The following is a 16,312-nucleotide window of genomic DNA, read 5'->3' as shown; positions in this document are numbered from 1 at the left end:
CATGAGGCAGATGTAGCAGAGTCACCAGATCTTACATCCTTACTTTTGTCTCAGGAGGTAAGAGACACCAGGGACTTGGTTTGAACTCTTATGCTTTCAGGGGTTGATTTCATTTGAGCTCTGTCTTCTGCCACTTTCATGCACCAGGCCCAGTTCAGTATCAAAGTGGAGGAAAGGGTGTCAGCCTCCATATCACTACCACTGGAGTCATAGACGGAGGGGGTTTGAACCAGATCGAGACAACAAACAATTGCCTGATGGCAGACTGAAAGGGATCAGCAGTAGGCCACAGAAGACATATATTTATTTCTGTGTACAGGTCTCAGGCTTTGTATTTTGCTCTGAGACTGATATAAAGAACAACTACAACTGTCACATACAAACCCTGGAACTCGGGAGGAAAGGAACAAAGAACTTCAAGCGAAGGAAGCACGAACGTTATAAACATGTCATTATCCACTAGAGGGAGTCCTTTTTCACAGCCTGAGTCTGACAACCAAAAAAATGAGTGAGACATTCACACAGAAAATCTGTCCTTGTCCTTCATGTATTTTAATACCACACTCAGCTTGCTGCTTAATATGCCAGTTATTTAAGCAAGACTGAGAGGTAACTCTGGGGTTTTGGTGTGCTGCTTAGTCCAAAGAAAATCTCAAAGATACTTTTACTTGCCCTGTTATTTCTGCCTGTCCTGATCTGTCACAGGAAGCGTGTTTGATACCACAAAACCACATGTGCTCGGGCTTTTTAGGTGCTGTGAGGCCCAGCCTTCCCCGAACCGCAGCGTGCCTTACTTTGCAAGCCACTCGGTGAGGGCAGAGCTTCCCGAAGCCCAAGGGGGGCTGGATCCTCCGGAGCAGTGTCACCACGTCCAGGTGTTTGATCCGTCCCCTAAAGAAGAAAGTAGTGAGGGTCGTGTCCTTACCACGGGGCGACCTGCTGGTCTGCCTGCAGAGCACAGATGCAGCTAGAAGTATCGCTGAGTTCATTCCAGCACCACGCTGCCGTAGCTTAAGGTATTATTTCAGGCCTCTTGCAATTCCTCAGGATTTGCCCCCCACTCATATAACTCCTACTAGTACAGAAAACCCAGCTGCCAGTCACATTCAAGTCAATACTCGCAAGAATTAACTTCAGTGCTTTGAATGCCGCAGATTCTGAGTGGACAGTCTGGGGTTGTCACCCCACCACTGACGAGCTCAAAATTCACAGCTGCCTAATTACTTCTTGGTCTCAGGGCTATAGAAGGCACAGAGGTGCAAAGGCTCTTTTTTTCCTCTGGCACTTTACCTCCCATACAAATAGCCGCAAGCCACTCTCTTTTGATACTTGTTTATGCTTTGGGCTGTCACTGGAGCCAGCACAAAACAAAGTGCTGAATTTCCTCCACAGCAGCAGCTGCGTTTCTTTTAAGTTCTGTAAATGGCATCTCCAAAGAGGAATTCTCTCAAGGAGGGAGAAGAGCTACCAGAGCCAGAGATGGGGCTTCAGGCACAGGACATGGATGAGGAAGGGGAAATAAAAGAGCTTCCCATTTATAGACGGGAAGGAACAGAATGTTGTCTGGACTGAGCAGCTATTATATAGCCACTTCAGCCATTGCAGTCTTGCCTTCAGACAAGCACAATCTTCTTTGTTAACAAACAATATATTTATTAGAATTCTGTACTTATCTATCCATATTAAAAGTCTCTCTGTGAAGCCAACATAAATGGGATGAAAATTTTAAAATTATGTATCATTCTGATAACGTGACATGGACTCACATACTGAAGAACCTGAGCCCGAATTAATCTTGATACTATGTCTCCTGAAGAGATCTCTTTAGTTTACATCAGGATTACTTTCCAGTTTTTGCATTATGAAGGGGACTTTGCAATTACCATTGTCAACTGTACCATAACGCCACAGAGATCAAAACACACTTTAAGCCTAAGCATGTGTCAAACAGACCATATAATACTGAATGTCAGTTAAGCCCTTGCGTGAGTTGTTCTCGTGTAACTTTAAATCTCTGCAAGTCTGCTGATGTGAAAAACGTCGCAGACGACACAACGCAGCTGTGTGATGGTACAGGTTGTGATGGGCCTGTATGACATATGACAAAATGGAGATTTGAGCACAGCAGCTCTACTGCCACTAGATGGTCAAATAAGAAGAGTCACAGCTCAATATCCCAAACACATGCAACAATAAACCAACCCTCTAACCTCCTTTGCTCAATCTCCTGCTGCCCTTTCCTAAACAGTCTATATCTCCCCCTGATGGAATGAAGCAATGTCCTGCCAGGTAACACTGCAGCCTAAATGCTGAGATTTTGGGGCGTGCCCTTGCACTGCTGGCTTATGGTTTCACCAGCAATACCTTGTGGAAATATTTATTTTAGGATTTTGGCAGATTAAAAAAGTGTTCCTGCAGGAGGAACGTGGCACTTACTGCACTGGGTTTAGAAAACAGAAAATAATGAGCCTGTTCTCCTGAGGAGCTCTGATATCCAGGCTGGGTTACTTACTTGGCTTCAGGGTCGTACTCAGCCCATATCCTTTTAAACTCATCCAGGTGATGTGGTCCTAAAATGGACCAGTCCCGTGTCAGGTAATCAAAGTTATCCATTATAACAGCTACAAAAAGATTGATGATCTGCAAACAAGGACAGAGATGACTTGACGGATGAGGCAGGTAACAGTAGACTTTACTGGCTTCTCCATTTAAGGTCTGGATTTGGACTTATAAAACTAGGAAGTCTTTGGAGATGAGTTCTCTCTTCCCCCATACCAATCTCCCAGTTTAAGTGGCAAGATGCCAGAGATGGCATATTCTCAGTTGGTTACATTTTTCTCTTCCCTACTAAATGGATAAGGCCCAAGTTTGCTGAATGCTTAGACATGCTGATGGCTTTTTATTTACCTGCATCTTTGCCTGGCAGAACAGGGTAGTGGTGGGAGAACCTGGGATTTATTCTCCATAAACAGTGGGGCTGAGAAAAAAGTCCTTTCTTCTGGCTCAAGACCAAAACTTTTAAAATGTTGCTGCTGTTCACTGGGAGAGTTTTGCGCACTGATGCCAGCTGCAGAGCATGTGCTGTCACTCTGAGCAATGCTGCATTGCCAACACGGAGCAGATGCAAGTGGGATATGTGTATTCTCACAGTCATTGCTGCTGGCAGGGGAGGAAAAACCTGCTCAGAAGCCAGAAGGAAGGTAGGAGGGAAAGTGGGAAGTGTGGCTGAGGCGTTGCTAGCCTCAGCACAGCCCACAACACACTAATTTGGTTTTCTTATTGAGGGGAAGGGGGTAAGAGTGCTCCTTTGCTGCACACAAAGGATTGGGATTGGAAGCAGAGCATCCCCGGGAGCTGGAGCGAGGCAGGAATGGCAGCAACCAAGGGGGTGTCATCTCTGAAAGCGTGCTGCTGGGAAAGACCCCACGGGGAGATTTCTTTTCTTTGAGATCATTCTTCTGCTGTGCAGTGTGGATGTCTGGGGAGGCAGGGGCTCGGTCTGATAGAGGGCAGGTTTCGGTTGCTTGGGTGGACTCACCAGGAAGGCACAAAGCATGTAGAAGCTGATGAAATAGAAAACGGCAAAGCTGCTGCCACAGGAGTGATCGGCTTCGGTGGAATTGGCCGGCTCTGACTCTGGGTCACACTTCTTGTCTGGGAGACATGCCAGCATGATTTCCTGCCAGGCCTCACCGGTTGCACACCTGGGCATGGCAAAGAGCAAGGGAAGACAGCAGTGACCTTCTATGTAGAGAAGGGACTGGAACATTAACAATCTGTTCCTGCTCCCAAGAACGTTAACAGGAATTTCATCAGAGGTCAATTAAGAGCAAATTAGGCTGATGGCCGGGTTTTGACACACACTGGCATACCCTGCTCCTCTTTCTGCCACCATCAGCGTGTTGTTCCTGACTGGCTTTGGCTAGCCTGGGTATTGGGCTGTCATGCTCCAACCAGCTAGAGTCATTGAGATGTGTGTGATATAGCTGTGCATTGCAAAAAAACCTCCTTGAACACAAAGAAAGATTGTTGAATTTGTGCCAACTCCCCACCCCTTCAGTACCCCTTCTTGACTCTGGCACAGCTGGCCACAGCTGGAGCAGCATGATGTGCTGAGCCATGCTAGGCATGGCCACGCCCAAGCATATGGGAGTTCATGTCCCTTTCCCTGCTAAAAAAAGCTGGAAGTCATACTGGCTGGATTTGAATGAAAGGAAGAGTCTGTGAAGCACATCGACATTTGAAAGCTCTGCAAAACCAGCTACCTTCTTTCTGAGTAGGAGGACTTGCCTCCCTCCCCAGAACGGAGTGCTGGCCAGTGTCAGCTGGCAGGGTGAAAGGCTTAACGGACTGGTCGTTTCACCTGACGTAACTCCTAGGCTCCTCTGTTAAGGGACAATGTACTTACTCACCTTACGAGCATGACACAGGAGAAGGAGATAAGTCGTGCCCAAGAGCAGAGGAATCGTGCTCCCAGATTGACAGAATCCAGAGCTGTCAGACACCCACCTGAAAAGCAGCAGCACTGCTTGGGGGAAGGTCTGGAAGTTGTTGTTGCGGTTGATTTCTGTGGTATCATTCAGCGCAATTTTACCAAACACCTGGCAGAAAGCAGAGGTCTTTTCAGGTTAGCCCCGCAAAATCCCCAAACCTTTTGTCACCTGTGGCTCTTGGCCTCACCCTGGCTCTGATATTTAACAGAATCTGTTCTTCTCTTAAAAAAAATCATTTCCACAGGTCTTTCATTTTGTGCTTTATCACCAGAAAAGCAGTCATTTTGTAACAAGAGGCATCTTTTGCTAAAACAAGACATCCTTAGTTCATACACTGTGAATACATGATATGGGGCCTTATTTTAACAGGCACTCATGAGGAATGGGTCCAGCTGAAAAAAATCAATAGCACAGAAGAAAAGGCTCCTTCCTTCATTGCTTATCTGTCTTCACCAGGAGGAAACGATTGCAAAAGACCAGCAGCTGCAAAGCCTTGAGCTTCCAACTCTGTGGGGTGCCTTGGATCTTCCCAAAACAATGTAAAGTACGTTCGTTGCCTTGGATCTGGAGATTGTCCAAATGCCTGCCCTTCTAGTCGCCACGCTTGTCACCAGCAGGTGTTTCAGGCTCTCCCCCGCCCCTTCCCCAGCATGCAGCAGCGTGAAGATGATGATGAGATTTGCTGGGACAAGGACGGCTTACAGCTTCCTCCCATGCCCAACCAGCTGTCGCTGCACCAACTAGGTCATCCAGCCAGAGTACGAAGTCTGCAACCATCAGCAGACCTTTTAGGGGCCTGACCTTGGATATGAAGTCCCCAGTGCAGGAGAGTTTCAGGCTGCTTTGAAAAAGTCTTATATAGCTTTGGTATTTTCAGGCACTGGGTCTGAGAGCTTAACAAACCTTGCCTGGCAGAAAGGTCTCTGCACAGCACAGCCAGTCAGGACTATTTTTTCTCCATCGATAGCAACGTGACAGGGCTGAGAGCTGTAATCTTGTAGCCAAAACGAGCAGTGGGGACAGAGCAGCTCTGAGGGAACATGGAGCTTCTTTTCAAGCAAATGTCACCGATAATTAACACTCTAAGAGAAACGATGATGTGGAGAGAAGTGAGGGGATAATGGCCAGGAGGCCGTGCCAGACGGGAGGGAGGGTCTGTACACAGCAGGATTTCTGCAGGGGTTCCTCACAGATATGTGGCCCTTCCCCAGCCCTGGCCACCCCCTGGTAGCAGTGACAGCCCCAGCTGTGCTGAGAAGGAGCAGGAGGACAGTTTAAATGCTCAGAAGCAGTTTTGAGCTGAGGCAGCTTGTATTTTTCATTTCAGGCAAGCATAGGCAAGGGAACTTCACATGCTGGAAGTCTGATTTTCCTTTCGACCCCGCGGCTTCCCTCAGACACGAGGCACTGGCGGCAGCTGCTGGGGGTTCTTGCATTAGGCACCTATGAGAAGCTGTAGGTAGAGGTTCCTCTCTCCAGTCTGCGCTTCCTGAGCCATGATACAAGGCTTCATGCATTGGCATCAGTTTGGATTTTTCTACTTGAGCACATTAGTGAGGCTTGATTGTTGTTAGCCTCCAAGTCAGAGCAGTAGCTGAGATAAAGCGGTAGATCTCCTTTATGTGGGCTGTTCTTATATTTCCATCAGATCTGGTACATCTAGTCGTTCAAGGTAGCTGCTTAATGGAGCAAGGAAGGGTTTTCTTCCATGTATGTGTGAGGGAACTCTACGTATCAGCAGCTTCAAGAGATGCTATTTGGACAAAAGCGATGATAACAGGTCTGTGGGTTCTAAGCAAAGAGGGAAGATGAGAAAAGTTGGTTTCCTCATTGGAAGACAGGAGGTCAGGAAGAGATCTAGTAATCTAGATCAATGTGAAAGACAGATGTATGATCTTCAGGCTGCTGAGATGATTTAAACAGATGCTTGAACATAAGCCAAAGCTTAAATAGCCAACTTAGAACTGGCTGACATAAAAGGGAATAGAATCACAGAATAAAATATCCAACTCTAGCAGTGCCCCGATCATTGTGGACCCCATTTGCATGGGTGCTTGGAAGTCATTTTGGATGCTTTATGTAGCTATATAACAGTAGTGCAATACTCCCAAGCGATTTTCTGTATAGCACAGGTAGTCCTGTAAGATCTTGGCCGCTTGAGCTAGTCAGGTATTAAAGGCAAGACTATCAAGTTTGCAGTATCAGCCTAGCAGACTAAATGACAGCTGTAATTACTAGGGGCAATTGGGATAACCTGTGGTCAAGAAAAGATAGGGTAGATGGAGTCTGTGAAAAAATGTGATCATAATAACAGGAAATGAATTAAAACAAGGTCACAGAGGTCAGACGAATTTTGTTACAAAAGCTGTGGGCATTGTGAAACCAAGAAGCCTGTCATGTTTGAAGACCTCTGGAAGCAATTATGCTATGGCTTTCTATACTTTGGCCTCTGGTTGCAGATGGTTGACTTGTCTGAGATCTTTGATTAACACCAAAGTGAAAAGTGAAGCTTAGTTTGAAAAGCAGCACGGCAAATGAGGCTGGGTCTGTCACAGACTATGCTTATATCACAGGCTTTCTTTCATGGTCTGCATGCAACATCAGTTCCTTGCACAGATGAATGCTCAAGCCAGTTCCAAGTTCATTTTGCACACTGAATAGAATATTGTATTGATGCAGCTTCCTGAAGAAGTGGCACAAACAGAGAGTGTTGGTATGCTGGGTCTGATCCCGTATTTACCTTCAGGAGTGTAAGTCAAAAGCTACTCTTCATGACTCAGTGGAAGTTATGCCAGTGTGAGAGTGACACGAGAGAAAAAATGGGTTTGTTCAGTGCAGTACGGCCATAAGCTCACTGAAACAACTATTCTGAATGAACAAGTGAGGCAGCAAATCTCCTTTGTCATTGCTGTTGGGTATTCCTTTGAACGTGTGGAGGGCAGGCACAGTCTTTTTACTGTTCGCATATTGCATTCTGCCATTAAATTGGTTGTTATTTCCAAGTTGTGAGGGGTTTTTTTTGTCGTTTGTTTTCTTTTGTTTTCGGGTTTTTCTTTTTTTTTCTGGAATGTGTTGTGCTCCTGTTGGAAGTGCATAGGCAGACACTGTTTTCCAACCAAGGTTAGCAGCCTTCTTACCGTACTGGGTGAAAACATTCCTGTAAGTCCCTACAACCACGTCCTGATCTAGTTACTTTATAAGTCAGGTCCCAAATCTCCCAGAACAGGAGAAGGCAGGCACAGTTGAGGTCTTTAGCATCACTTACCTGCATCCCAATCACAGCGTAGATGAAGAATAACATCACTATTAAAAGAGCCACATAGGGGAGAGCCTAGAAATGAAAGAGAGAAAAAAAAAAAGAGAGAGAGAGAGAGCACTGTGTCTCCATCGAACCCGGCACACTCCTGGCTTTGTGAAATCGGACCCAAACGTGGAGTCTGTAATTTGGCCAGATGGCCACTAGATGCCTCTAGAGGCCCACATTTGCTTGCCCTCCCCGCCACCACGCTCCGGCCGGCTCCGACTCTGCTCCCACTCGCGATGGTGCAGCCCCACTGCCTTCGAGTCAGTCCTGCCCTTGACGGAGGGAGGAAACCGAGGGGAAAACCACTGTCTACAGCTTCTTACCCAGAGGAGAAAACTCTCATAGCCAGTATTATTCTGGCACTAATACAAATGTGGTTGTTTTTGTCTTGATCCAGTCTGGCGAAATGAAAAATGCACCAGCTGCCGAAATCCAAATTTAAGGTTTCTGCTACGATGGCTGGTACCACCCTATGTACCTAAAGCAGCATCAGTTTTGTTCCCTGGTCAGCGTTAGGTCTCTGATGGTGTCTGAAACCATTTAAGTGTCTGTGATGAGCTGCTGAAGAGGAACGCAGAGCCCCGATAGGCAGAGCTGCCTCGTAAGGAAGAGGCCAGTGCAATCAGGGAGGTGTTGAGTGTTACCCGTTCCCTCCGCTGCCAGCATGAATCAGGGGCACAGCCTGGGACCTCACAGGCTCAGGCTTTTAAGGAGGTATTTTCTACTCTGTTGCTTTTCAGACCAGAGATTTCCGGACCTTACTTCCAAGGCAATGGGCAGATACATTGATGCCAAAAATGGGAGTACAGACCCTGATCTGGATTTTGAACATCCCATTTCACTGAGTATAAAAAGCCTACAACATCATTATCTTTTTAAATATAAGATTATTTACACATTTTAAGTTTTTTTTGCCTAAATTCAACAGGGCTAAATCCTGTAGAATGAGTTGAGGAAAAAATTTCACTGACCACTATGGAGATTTGACTAAGATCTGCAGAAAACACCTCAGAGACCTAAATATTAAAATGGCAAAAATTCTAACCTTTAAAAAATGTTTGTAATCATGACTTTGAGGCTTAGGGGCAGATTCTTCTGTGGGGTCAGATAAATCTGTACGGTTACCCCACAACGTCAATGGAGATACACCAGCATAAAATAGGGCTTTAAACATTTTGTGATCATCTAAGGGAGGCTGGATTAAAATGATCTCTAAGGTCCCTTCCAGCTTAGGCCATTCTATGATTCTATGATCTAGTTGAGATTTGATACAAAAAAGACTTAAGAAGAGCTCCTGCAATAGCGTCCAGACAGGATCTGATGTGCATAACCTTACCAGGTCTTCTGTCTTTCAAATGGGCTGGGAAAAGTGTCTTCTCTCCCGGACATCTGACCCTCCACTTTCTTTCCATGTTCTTACACTCACCTCACTCCTCTCCACTGATTCACCTTCCTGCTCATCCCTGCCCCTTGTTCCCCTCAGCTCCTTCAGCTCCCCACCTCCCATTCTCCAGTCTTCAGCTCTGTCCTTCTCCGTCTCTGTCCTTCCCTGGCTTTACCATTTTGTCCTTGCAATTCCCACGGCCTTGCCTTGCCCTCGGCACCCCTCTCACTTCCTACTCCTCCCACTCTCCAGCCTGGGCTCTTGTTTCTATCTCCACAGGCGGAAAACCCGCTGAACATTTTCCCACTGCGCGCTCTTCTGACCAGCGCCCCAACTTGTGTGCGAGCACTGTGCGCCACGCACGGGGCACACGGTGGTGACGGTGGGATCCAAACTCCAGTGGCAGTTCATTGCTTATTTGGCTGCCCTGGAAGCAGGTGGGGACACAGAGAAGAGCCTGTGCCAGACAAAGTCTGCAGGGATCCCGGAGTTCGACAAGTGGGAGTGGCTGAGTTAAGAGCTCTGCACTGTGGCTGTTTGTAGCTACCAAAGGAGCCTCCAGCAGTTGGAAGAGGAGGAGGTCTGAGCAGAGAATACTCTGTTACAAATGGCTAAAGGTTTTCAACGGAAAAGGCCCTTGCTTGGGGTGCTTTTTTCTTTTTTTTCTGTTCTTTTTTTTCCCCCCTGCTGTGGAAGATACCTCCCTTGATACTTCCTCGCAACACCCTACAACCCTGCCTAAAAGTGACCCTCCAATCAAAGAGGTCTGAAGGTCACTGGAGGGAAGTACCAGGCACTCCCTTTCCCATCTACCTCATGCTCCCCAGCAAATAGCTGTAGTGAGCTAAGCTCAGGATACAAGCAAGCTATTGCTAAAGAGGCTGGAGGGGCACAGGGAGGAGAAGCAGGACCTGGAAAGTGTGACTCTGTCCCCTGCATCAGGGATGACTGAGCTGTGCCAAAGAAATCTTATTCCTGTGCATGCAGACAAAATGGTTCCCACCGGAGCCGCCCAAATAACAACCTGGAAGTTAGCAACCGGGTAAGCAATGGAAAAAGTCGCTTGTGGTACGGACGTGTAGGAAAACTGCTGTGCAATATTAGCTCCTCTGGCATTCTAGAGTGTGCAAAATGAGTCTCCTTTATATGAGCCTGGTGGTCTGGCTACCGAGACCACCTGAGAGCTGCACTGGGAACGGTCCAGATTGATCCCTGGCATACACCTATGCTGCTTCTGCTGACAGAGATAGAAGTCGTGGTGAACCAAAGCACTGCAGGCTCTGGTCTCAGCTTGTGTTGTAGCTGGTGAGGTTTAAGTTTTAAAGCATGGATCAGCTCTTTTCCCATTTGAGTCAATACAAATGCTATCGAACATTTAAAGCCTTGATCTGAGGGTTACAGAGTTGCTGCTTCATGACTTGATTCTTGCACAAGTTACTCGGTCATGCTTTTGTCCAGTGGTGTGTCCTGCATCTTTTCTCATGTTTAGGCCACCATTTGTATTCGGGTGCTGTCTTTACCTGACGCTTCCTCCGGACCTGCCTCAGGTAACAACCAGGTTGTGCTGACCCAATAAATCCAAGTCAAGTACTTGTAAAACGCAGGAATATGCTACCATCTCTACCAACTATTTTTCTGTATGTGGCTAGGCTAGGCTAGGGTTTTGCTTGGAACTGAACTATCAAGGCTGTTCAGGAAGGTCTCAAGCAATTATTCATGCTTTAAAGATGAAACTCATACCCAGGCAGTCATCTTCTGCGAGTCCAAGTTTACATGACTCTCATTTGTGCCACATGTCCCTGATGCACACAGCTCTGAGCAGCAGCCTTTGAGCTCAGGCACTTGGGTGAAACTCCTTCCTGAGGGGCCACCAAAGGCAAATAAAAAGGAGTTAGGTCTTATTTAGAGATAAGTGAAGAAATACCTGGAAGGACTTGATGAAGGTCCAAAGCAGCGTCCGGATGCCCTCCCCTCGGCTCAGGAGCTTCACGAGACGCATCACGCGGAAGAGTCGGAAGAAGGTGATTGAGATGCGAGAGTTTTCCTCTGCGTTCTGGAAGCCATTGGCACAGAGGCAGGAGTTACAACAGCACGGGAGGTATGGGGGCCCTGGGCCACAGAGGACGCTATGCCGAGAGCTCACTGCACTGTTCCTTGTCCTGGTACTGCTCCCTAGGCTTGTACTGCCCTGGCACCCCAGGGTCGGGGTGAGACCAGTCAAGCCTGCCCTCTCTCCCATGGTGGTGAGGATGCCCTACAAGAGGGTTCTTGAGGCTATCAGCCTCTCCCTTCAGGCTGCCTAGACTTCTGCGGATTAGGGATATGTTATGCTATAAAGCCCTCTGTTATATCTCCTCCTCACATTCGAAAGACCCAGTTCTCCTTTGACACGGTACTGGGGCAGAAAGATACTTCCTCTTGTGACCTGTCTCTGATGTTTTACCCCAGCAAGTGCCTCAGCTAGCAGTTCTGGTGAATCTGGTGTTGGGCACCAGCCACGTGCCACTTGCTCTGCTGGGAAAGAATAACAGGTCTCAGTTCTGCCCTGGGGTGCGAAGTCCTGTTTGAGGCACGGCATGGATTGCCCCTGGCCCTGCTGCTGGCATCATGAGCCCTGTGGACAGCCTCACTGTCCCTCCCCTGCTGCAGCCGTGCTCCTAGGGGCTGAGCCCTGGTCTCTTGCTCCCGCTGCTCTGCATTCGGGCCTTTCGCATTTCTCATGACCCCTTTGTATTTCCCACAGTCTGTGCACTGACTTTTGTTTTTTTAAAAACATTTAATTTTGGCTTCACTGCTACTGTTCAAGCGTGTAGTATTTTAAAATAGTCTTTCTTCTGGCCTGTTTTTTTTTTTCTTTTCTCACAGCATCTGCTTTGTCCCTAAGCATTTTCCCCTGGGCCTGTAACCAGCTCTGACGTTCGTCAGCCTTCACATGCGTGAAGGCAACATCCGTCTTGAGGGCTCACCTGGGCCCCAGCAGAGGACCCACTGCCTAGCTAGAGGGGAGGCGAGGTGAGGCACAGAAAATGCCATGTTCCCCAGTTTGCTGACCCCCTAAAATACTGTGCGAAGCCTGTGGAGCTGGAGGTTTCCATGAGCAGCACTGTGGGAATGTGACCTCATGTCACAGGGGGAGATAACACTGTCACCCTGCCACTTGACCTGCCCTGGAGCAAAAAAGTGCACAGAAACCCCCTCTCTGTCCCCACCCAGGCTGCAAGGATCGCAGTTGGAGTCTCAACGCCACCGAAAGAGCAACATGTAGGAGGAAGAAACAGTGCAGATCACCCCCGCTGTTAACTACTCACCACTGTGTAAACCAAGAGAGAACAGACCCTTTGGATTTCCTGTCACTGTGCAGCGAAAAGAAGCAGCTGCTTGCCTGTCTGCTCCTGATCAAACCCAAGGCACGGGAATCTCCCTGGATGTATGTTTCTGGGATTTAAATATCCAGATAAGGAGTGTGCACTCCCCTTTCCAACTCAGGATGAGGAGGTCTGATGAGAGAGGTCTGAGCTGATGAGATGCTTAGCTTTGTTGGGCCCCAGATGGGTGCGTGCCCCAGCTCCCACTCTGCAGCTGTGGGGGCATGAGGGGGCCACAGGACTGCACCCCAGCTGCATGTTGTCTGTCTGTCTGTAGTGAATCACTGGTGGATATTTTGGGTAGCTTCCTGCAGCAAAGGCTGATGCTTGCTGACCCTGTACTAACAGGGCAAAAAAGATTAGGAGAATAGCTTGTGTCAAGGAGAAGCTTGAGCGCTCCCTGCATCTCGCATCATTCTTGTTTTCTGACTCAGACAACAGGCTGGGGACTTCAGTGAATCAGAGGGAATTACTCCAAGGTGAAGGAGGGAATGTGGCCTCCAAGAAATCAAAAAACATGGCATTCAGTACTCTTGGCACCACAGTCCCAAGGGGGCTAACTATGAGGTCACACAACTCTCCCAATCCTACAGAATACCTATGGCCTTCCCTCCTCTTTCTCCAAGAAGATAAAATACAGCATCACCTAAAAGATAGTTGAGGTCCAAATTTAAAAGCTTTGTGGGCAGTTGCATGGACAGCAGTACTGCTGTGATTGTGACCGAAAGCAACACCCAAAAAGTGTTTTCTTATTCTACTTGCTGCTGCTCCTGGTCCTTTGGATGGCAGCAAGTTGGGACTTAGGTCTGGACAGAGGTTTTAGCATTCCTTCATCTGTCCTTGCTGAGAGGAGGCAGCTGCTGTAGGCAGAAAATGATCCCTATCCTCCCAGGTTCCTGGAGCAGGCAAAGTCTAAGCAGAGTATAATATAGAAAAAATTCCTCCCTGATGCAAATCTGCAACTTACTGGCATCAAAATGCTTAGCCAAAAACACTCAGTGATGCCTTGGGAGATGATGAGCAATTTAAGACTAGATGGCTACAGAATAGCCAGTGTTTGAGTAGCCTTGCTTGCTTTCTCCTGACTTCTGTCCATCTTTTTGAAGGTGTATCCTTGCCGGAGGTGGGAGGGTCTGCAGTGTCACTCAAGAAAGTGGAGTTACTGCAACTCTGTTTGGGTGGTGTGGGAAATGCCTTGTACAGCAAGGCATCAGAGTTTGTGTGCACCATTGGATGACTTACTCTTTTTTTTTGTGCAAAGTACAAACTCAAACATTACCATGAATCACCTCACTGAAGAGGAGCTTCTGAGTCCCAATCCTTTCTAGTCTGGAGGCTCAGACATGAAGTCACTTTGCAAACTCATTCAGCGTCACATTGATAGGGACATATTTTGTTGCTAACAAGAAATCTTACCAGGTCTAGTTCTCTCTTGGTGATTCATTAGAAGGCAGAACAACAGTTAACTTGACCAAAGGAAAGCTCAGGATGCACAAGAAATACACATGTGCAGCATATTCACAGCTCATGTGAACACCAGACTCACACCAATACACGACATGGCAGCTTCATGCACAAATAACTAGGCTGGGCTTGGAGAGAGAACTCGTGATCACGGGGAAAAGAATAAAGGAGTGTGTTAGAAAGAGTGTCACAGAAGCTGGGAGGGTGGTCTGTATTTTCGGTCTTACCATAGAGGAAGAGCATTGGGTATGTTCAGCTGGCTTTAAAGAAAGGCAGACAGAAATAAGCTGTAATAAGTCTCCAATGAAGAGCCCTAGTAAACTAGGTCTTGACTAACACAGGAGCAACAAAATGGCAGAAGAGGGCAAAACGGAGTCTGAAAGAAATGCACAAGAGGCTGGGCTTATTCCCTAGGATGCCCAGAATCAAAGCTGGCCATGGCAGAAGTAGATACAACTGCCATTGAATTTGAGGTAAGCTGTATCTGCTACCACCACATGTGAATTGCACCCAATATCTTCTGAGTGCTAGACATCCTGGCATACAGGTAGTGGAGATACTGATATTGTTAAAATGTTTCTTGTATCACTACTATCAAGTTCAATACAGGGGCTGATTTAGCTCTCCAACTGAGATCCAGGCCACGTCTGCACAGGGACCAGCCAGCTTCTAGTGCATCAGGTCTGATTTGTAAACCCACAATATCCCAGTGCAAAAGCAACAATTTCTGTTTATATATCCCCATTCCTTTATACGTAGTTCTGGGTGATGACACTGTTTTTACTGAGACAATGGGTTGGGACAGTCTAATCAGCTCTTGGCAACCCTACAACACCCACTGTCGGCTGTGAAAAGTGGGCTGATGAGGCTGGTTAGCTCACTGTTAGCTTCACCCACCTCAAAGCAAAGCTCCAGGGACCCAATGGATGTCTCCTTGGAGTCCAAGTTGAGCTGAACTGAGCCCTAGTCATGCCTAGAAGAGTCTAGTTGCTGCAAACACTCCGCTTGATATTCCTTGATTAACTTCTGGGGCCATTTCCAATGCTGAGAGTAATTCTAAAAAACACCCAAGGCTGCAAATACCCTTAGGTGTACAAAGCAGAATTGAAAATAAACTCAGCTTTATCAGAAGTCCTTCAGATCAATAGTAAGACAATCCTTCAGGCCTAACTTCTACCATATGCCCCATATACCAAACCTGTTTGTCGTTACTTCCTGTAATTAGCAAATCTTAAATTGGTGTATTTCTTCTGCCAATGGCAGAATTCACCTTTAGTGTCATGGAGGACTCCTGTAGTGTGCTCCTGCCCTCCAAGGACACTGCAGTAACCAAATTGGCACTGTATTACCTAAATGAAAACTGTAGTTTGGATGCACAGCTTATTTGGTGATAAGAGGCAAATGAGAACAATTTAAAAAGCAAGGTACCCCTAATCATATAATAGTGTTTTGGATTAACTCATTGGCTTGGTTGTGTCAGCTTTCTTTGCTTTTATCCTCCTCTTTCACCTGTTTGCTATTGTGTTTTCTTTTCATATCATATATAGGGAAAATTTGGCTTGAATATCAAATAAAGGAGCGGTGCCCATAGAAACATTTCTTACAGATCAGGCATAGATTTTGATTTTCTGTTGCTGGCCAAACATCTCCTTTCCAGCAAAGAGTTTCTCTGTCCAATTTCCCTTCCTTTTTCCAGTTTGCAAACTATCTTTTCTAATAATAGAAGCACCCTTATGCTGCTAGTTGCTGCATTCCTGTTTTTGCTAGAACATACAAAGCTCCTAAAACTAACTGAAGGAAGTCCTAACATTTTCAGCACCTTGCAGGATTCTCCATCCTTCCTAGCTGGCAGTGTTGGTGCATCTGTGACTAACTGGCTGAAGAAGCCATTAAGTTACTGGGGAATATTAAACCTTAATTATAATTTTGATATTGTTGGTATTTCATCAGAAAGTAGATAACAGTAATGTAAGAGTGTAAAAAAATCTGTATAAAAGGATATGACTATACAAGGCACTACTGATATGGAATGCTCAATTCAGAGGAGTCGGCATCATGTTTCTGAGTATCTTTGGCACTGCTAAGGAAGTGAAGCCATGGTTCACTTCTCTCATATTCTCTGAGCTAATTGGCCTGTGTTTTTTCAGATGGGGTCAAAACCATAGCAAATTATATCACTACCTACCGTAAAGACTCAAAAGCAGCACAGGAAAGTTTTTGTTAACACTGGGCGGTGGTATTTGCACAAACTGTAGCACTGTGGCCCAAGATTGCTGGTATGCTTCGGCACACAGTATTTTGT

General features: G+C 46.7%; 1 protein-coding gene across 1 annotated transcript in view; it reads right to left on the bottom strand.

Annotated features, from left to right (window-relative positions):
- Positions 1-16,312, bottom strand: part of CACNA1C (calcium channel, voltage-dependent, L type, alpha 1C subunit) — a gene marked incomplete at its 5' end in the record, with an annotated part of 196,950 nt that overhangs the window by 15,409 nt on the left and 165,229 nt on the right. The window contains 7 exons of the mRNA XM_009875416.1: positions 795-891; positions 2,513-2,640; positions 3,539-3,704; positions 4,510-4,601; positions 7,759-7,824; positions 11,106-11,234; positions 14,238-14,270. Of these exons, the coding sequence (XP_009873718.1) occupies positions 795-891; positions 2,513-2,640; positions 3,539-3,704; positions 4,510-4,601; positions 7,759-7,824; positions 11,106-11,234; positions 14,238-14,270 (711 nt within the window). The remainder of the gene's footprint in view (positions 1-794; positions 892-2,512; positions 2,641-3,538; positions 3,705-4,509; positions 4,602-7,758; positions 7,825-11,105; positions 11,235-14,237; positions 14,271-16,312) is intronic.

Source organism: Apaloderma vittatum, unplaced genomic scaffold, assembly GCF_000703405.1.
Source record: "Apaloderma vittatum isolate BGI_N311 unplaced genomic scaffold, ASM70340v1 scaffold528, whole genome shotgun sequence".
In the NCBI taxonomy this organism is placed as follows: Eukaryota; Metazoa; Chordata; class Aves; order Trogoniformes; family Trogonidae; genus Apaloderma; species Apaloderma vittatum.
This window is presented reverse-complemented; position numbering and strand designations above follow the sequence as displayed.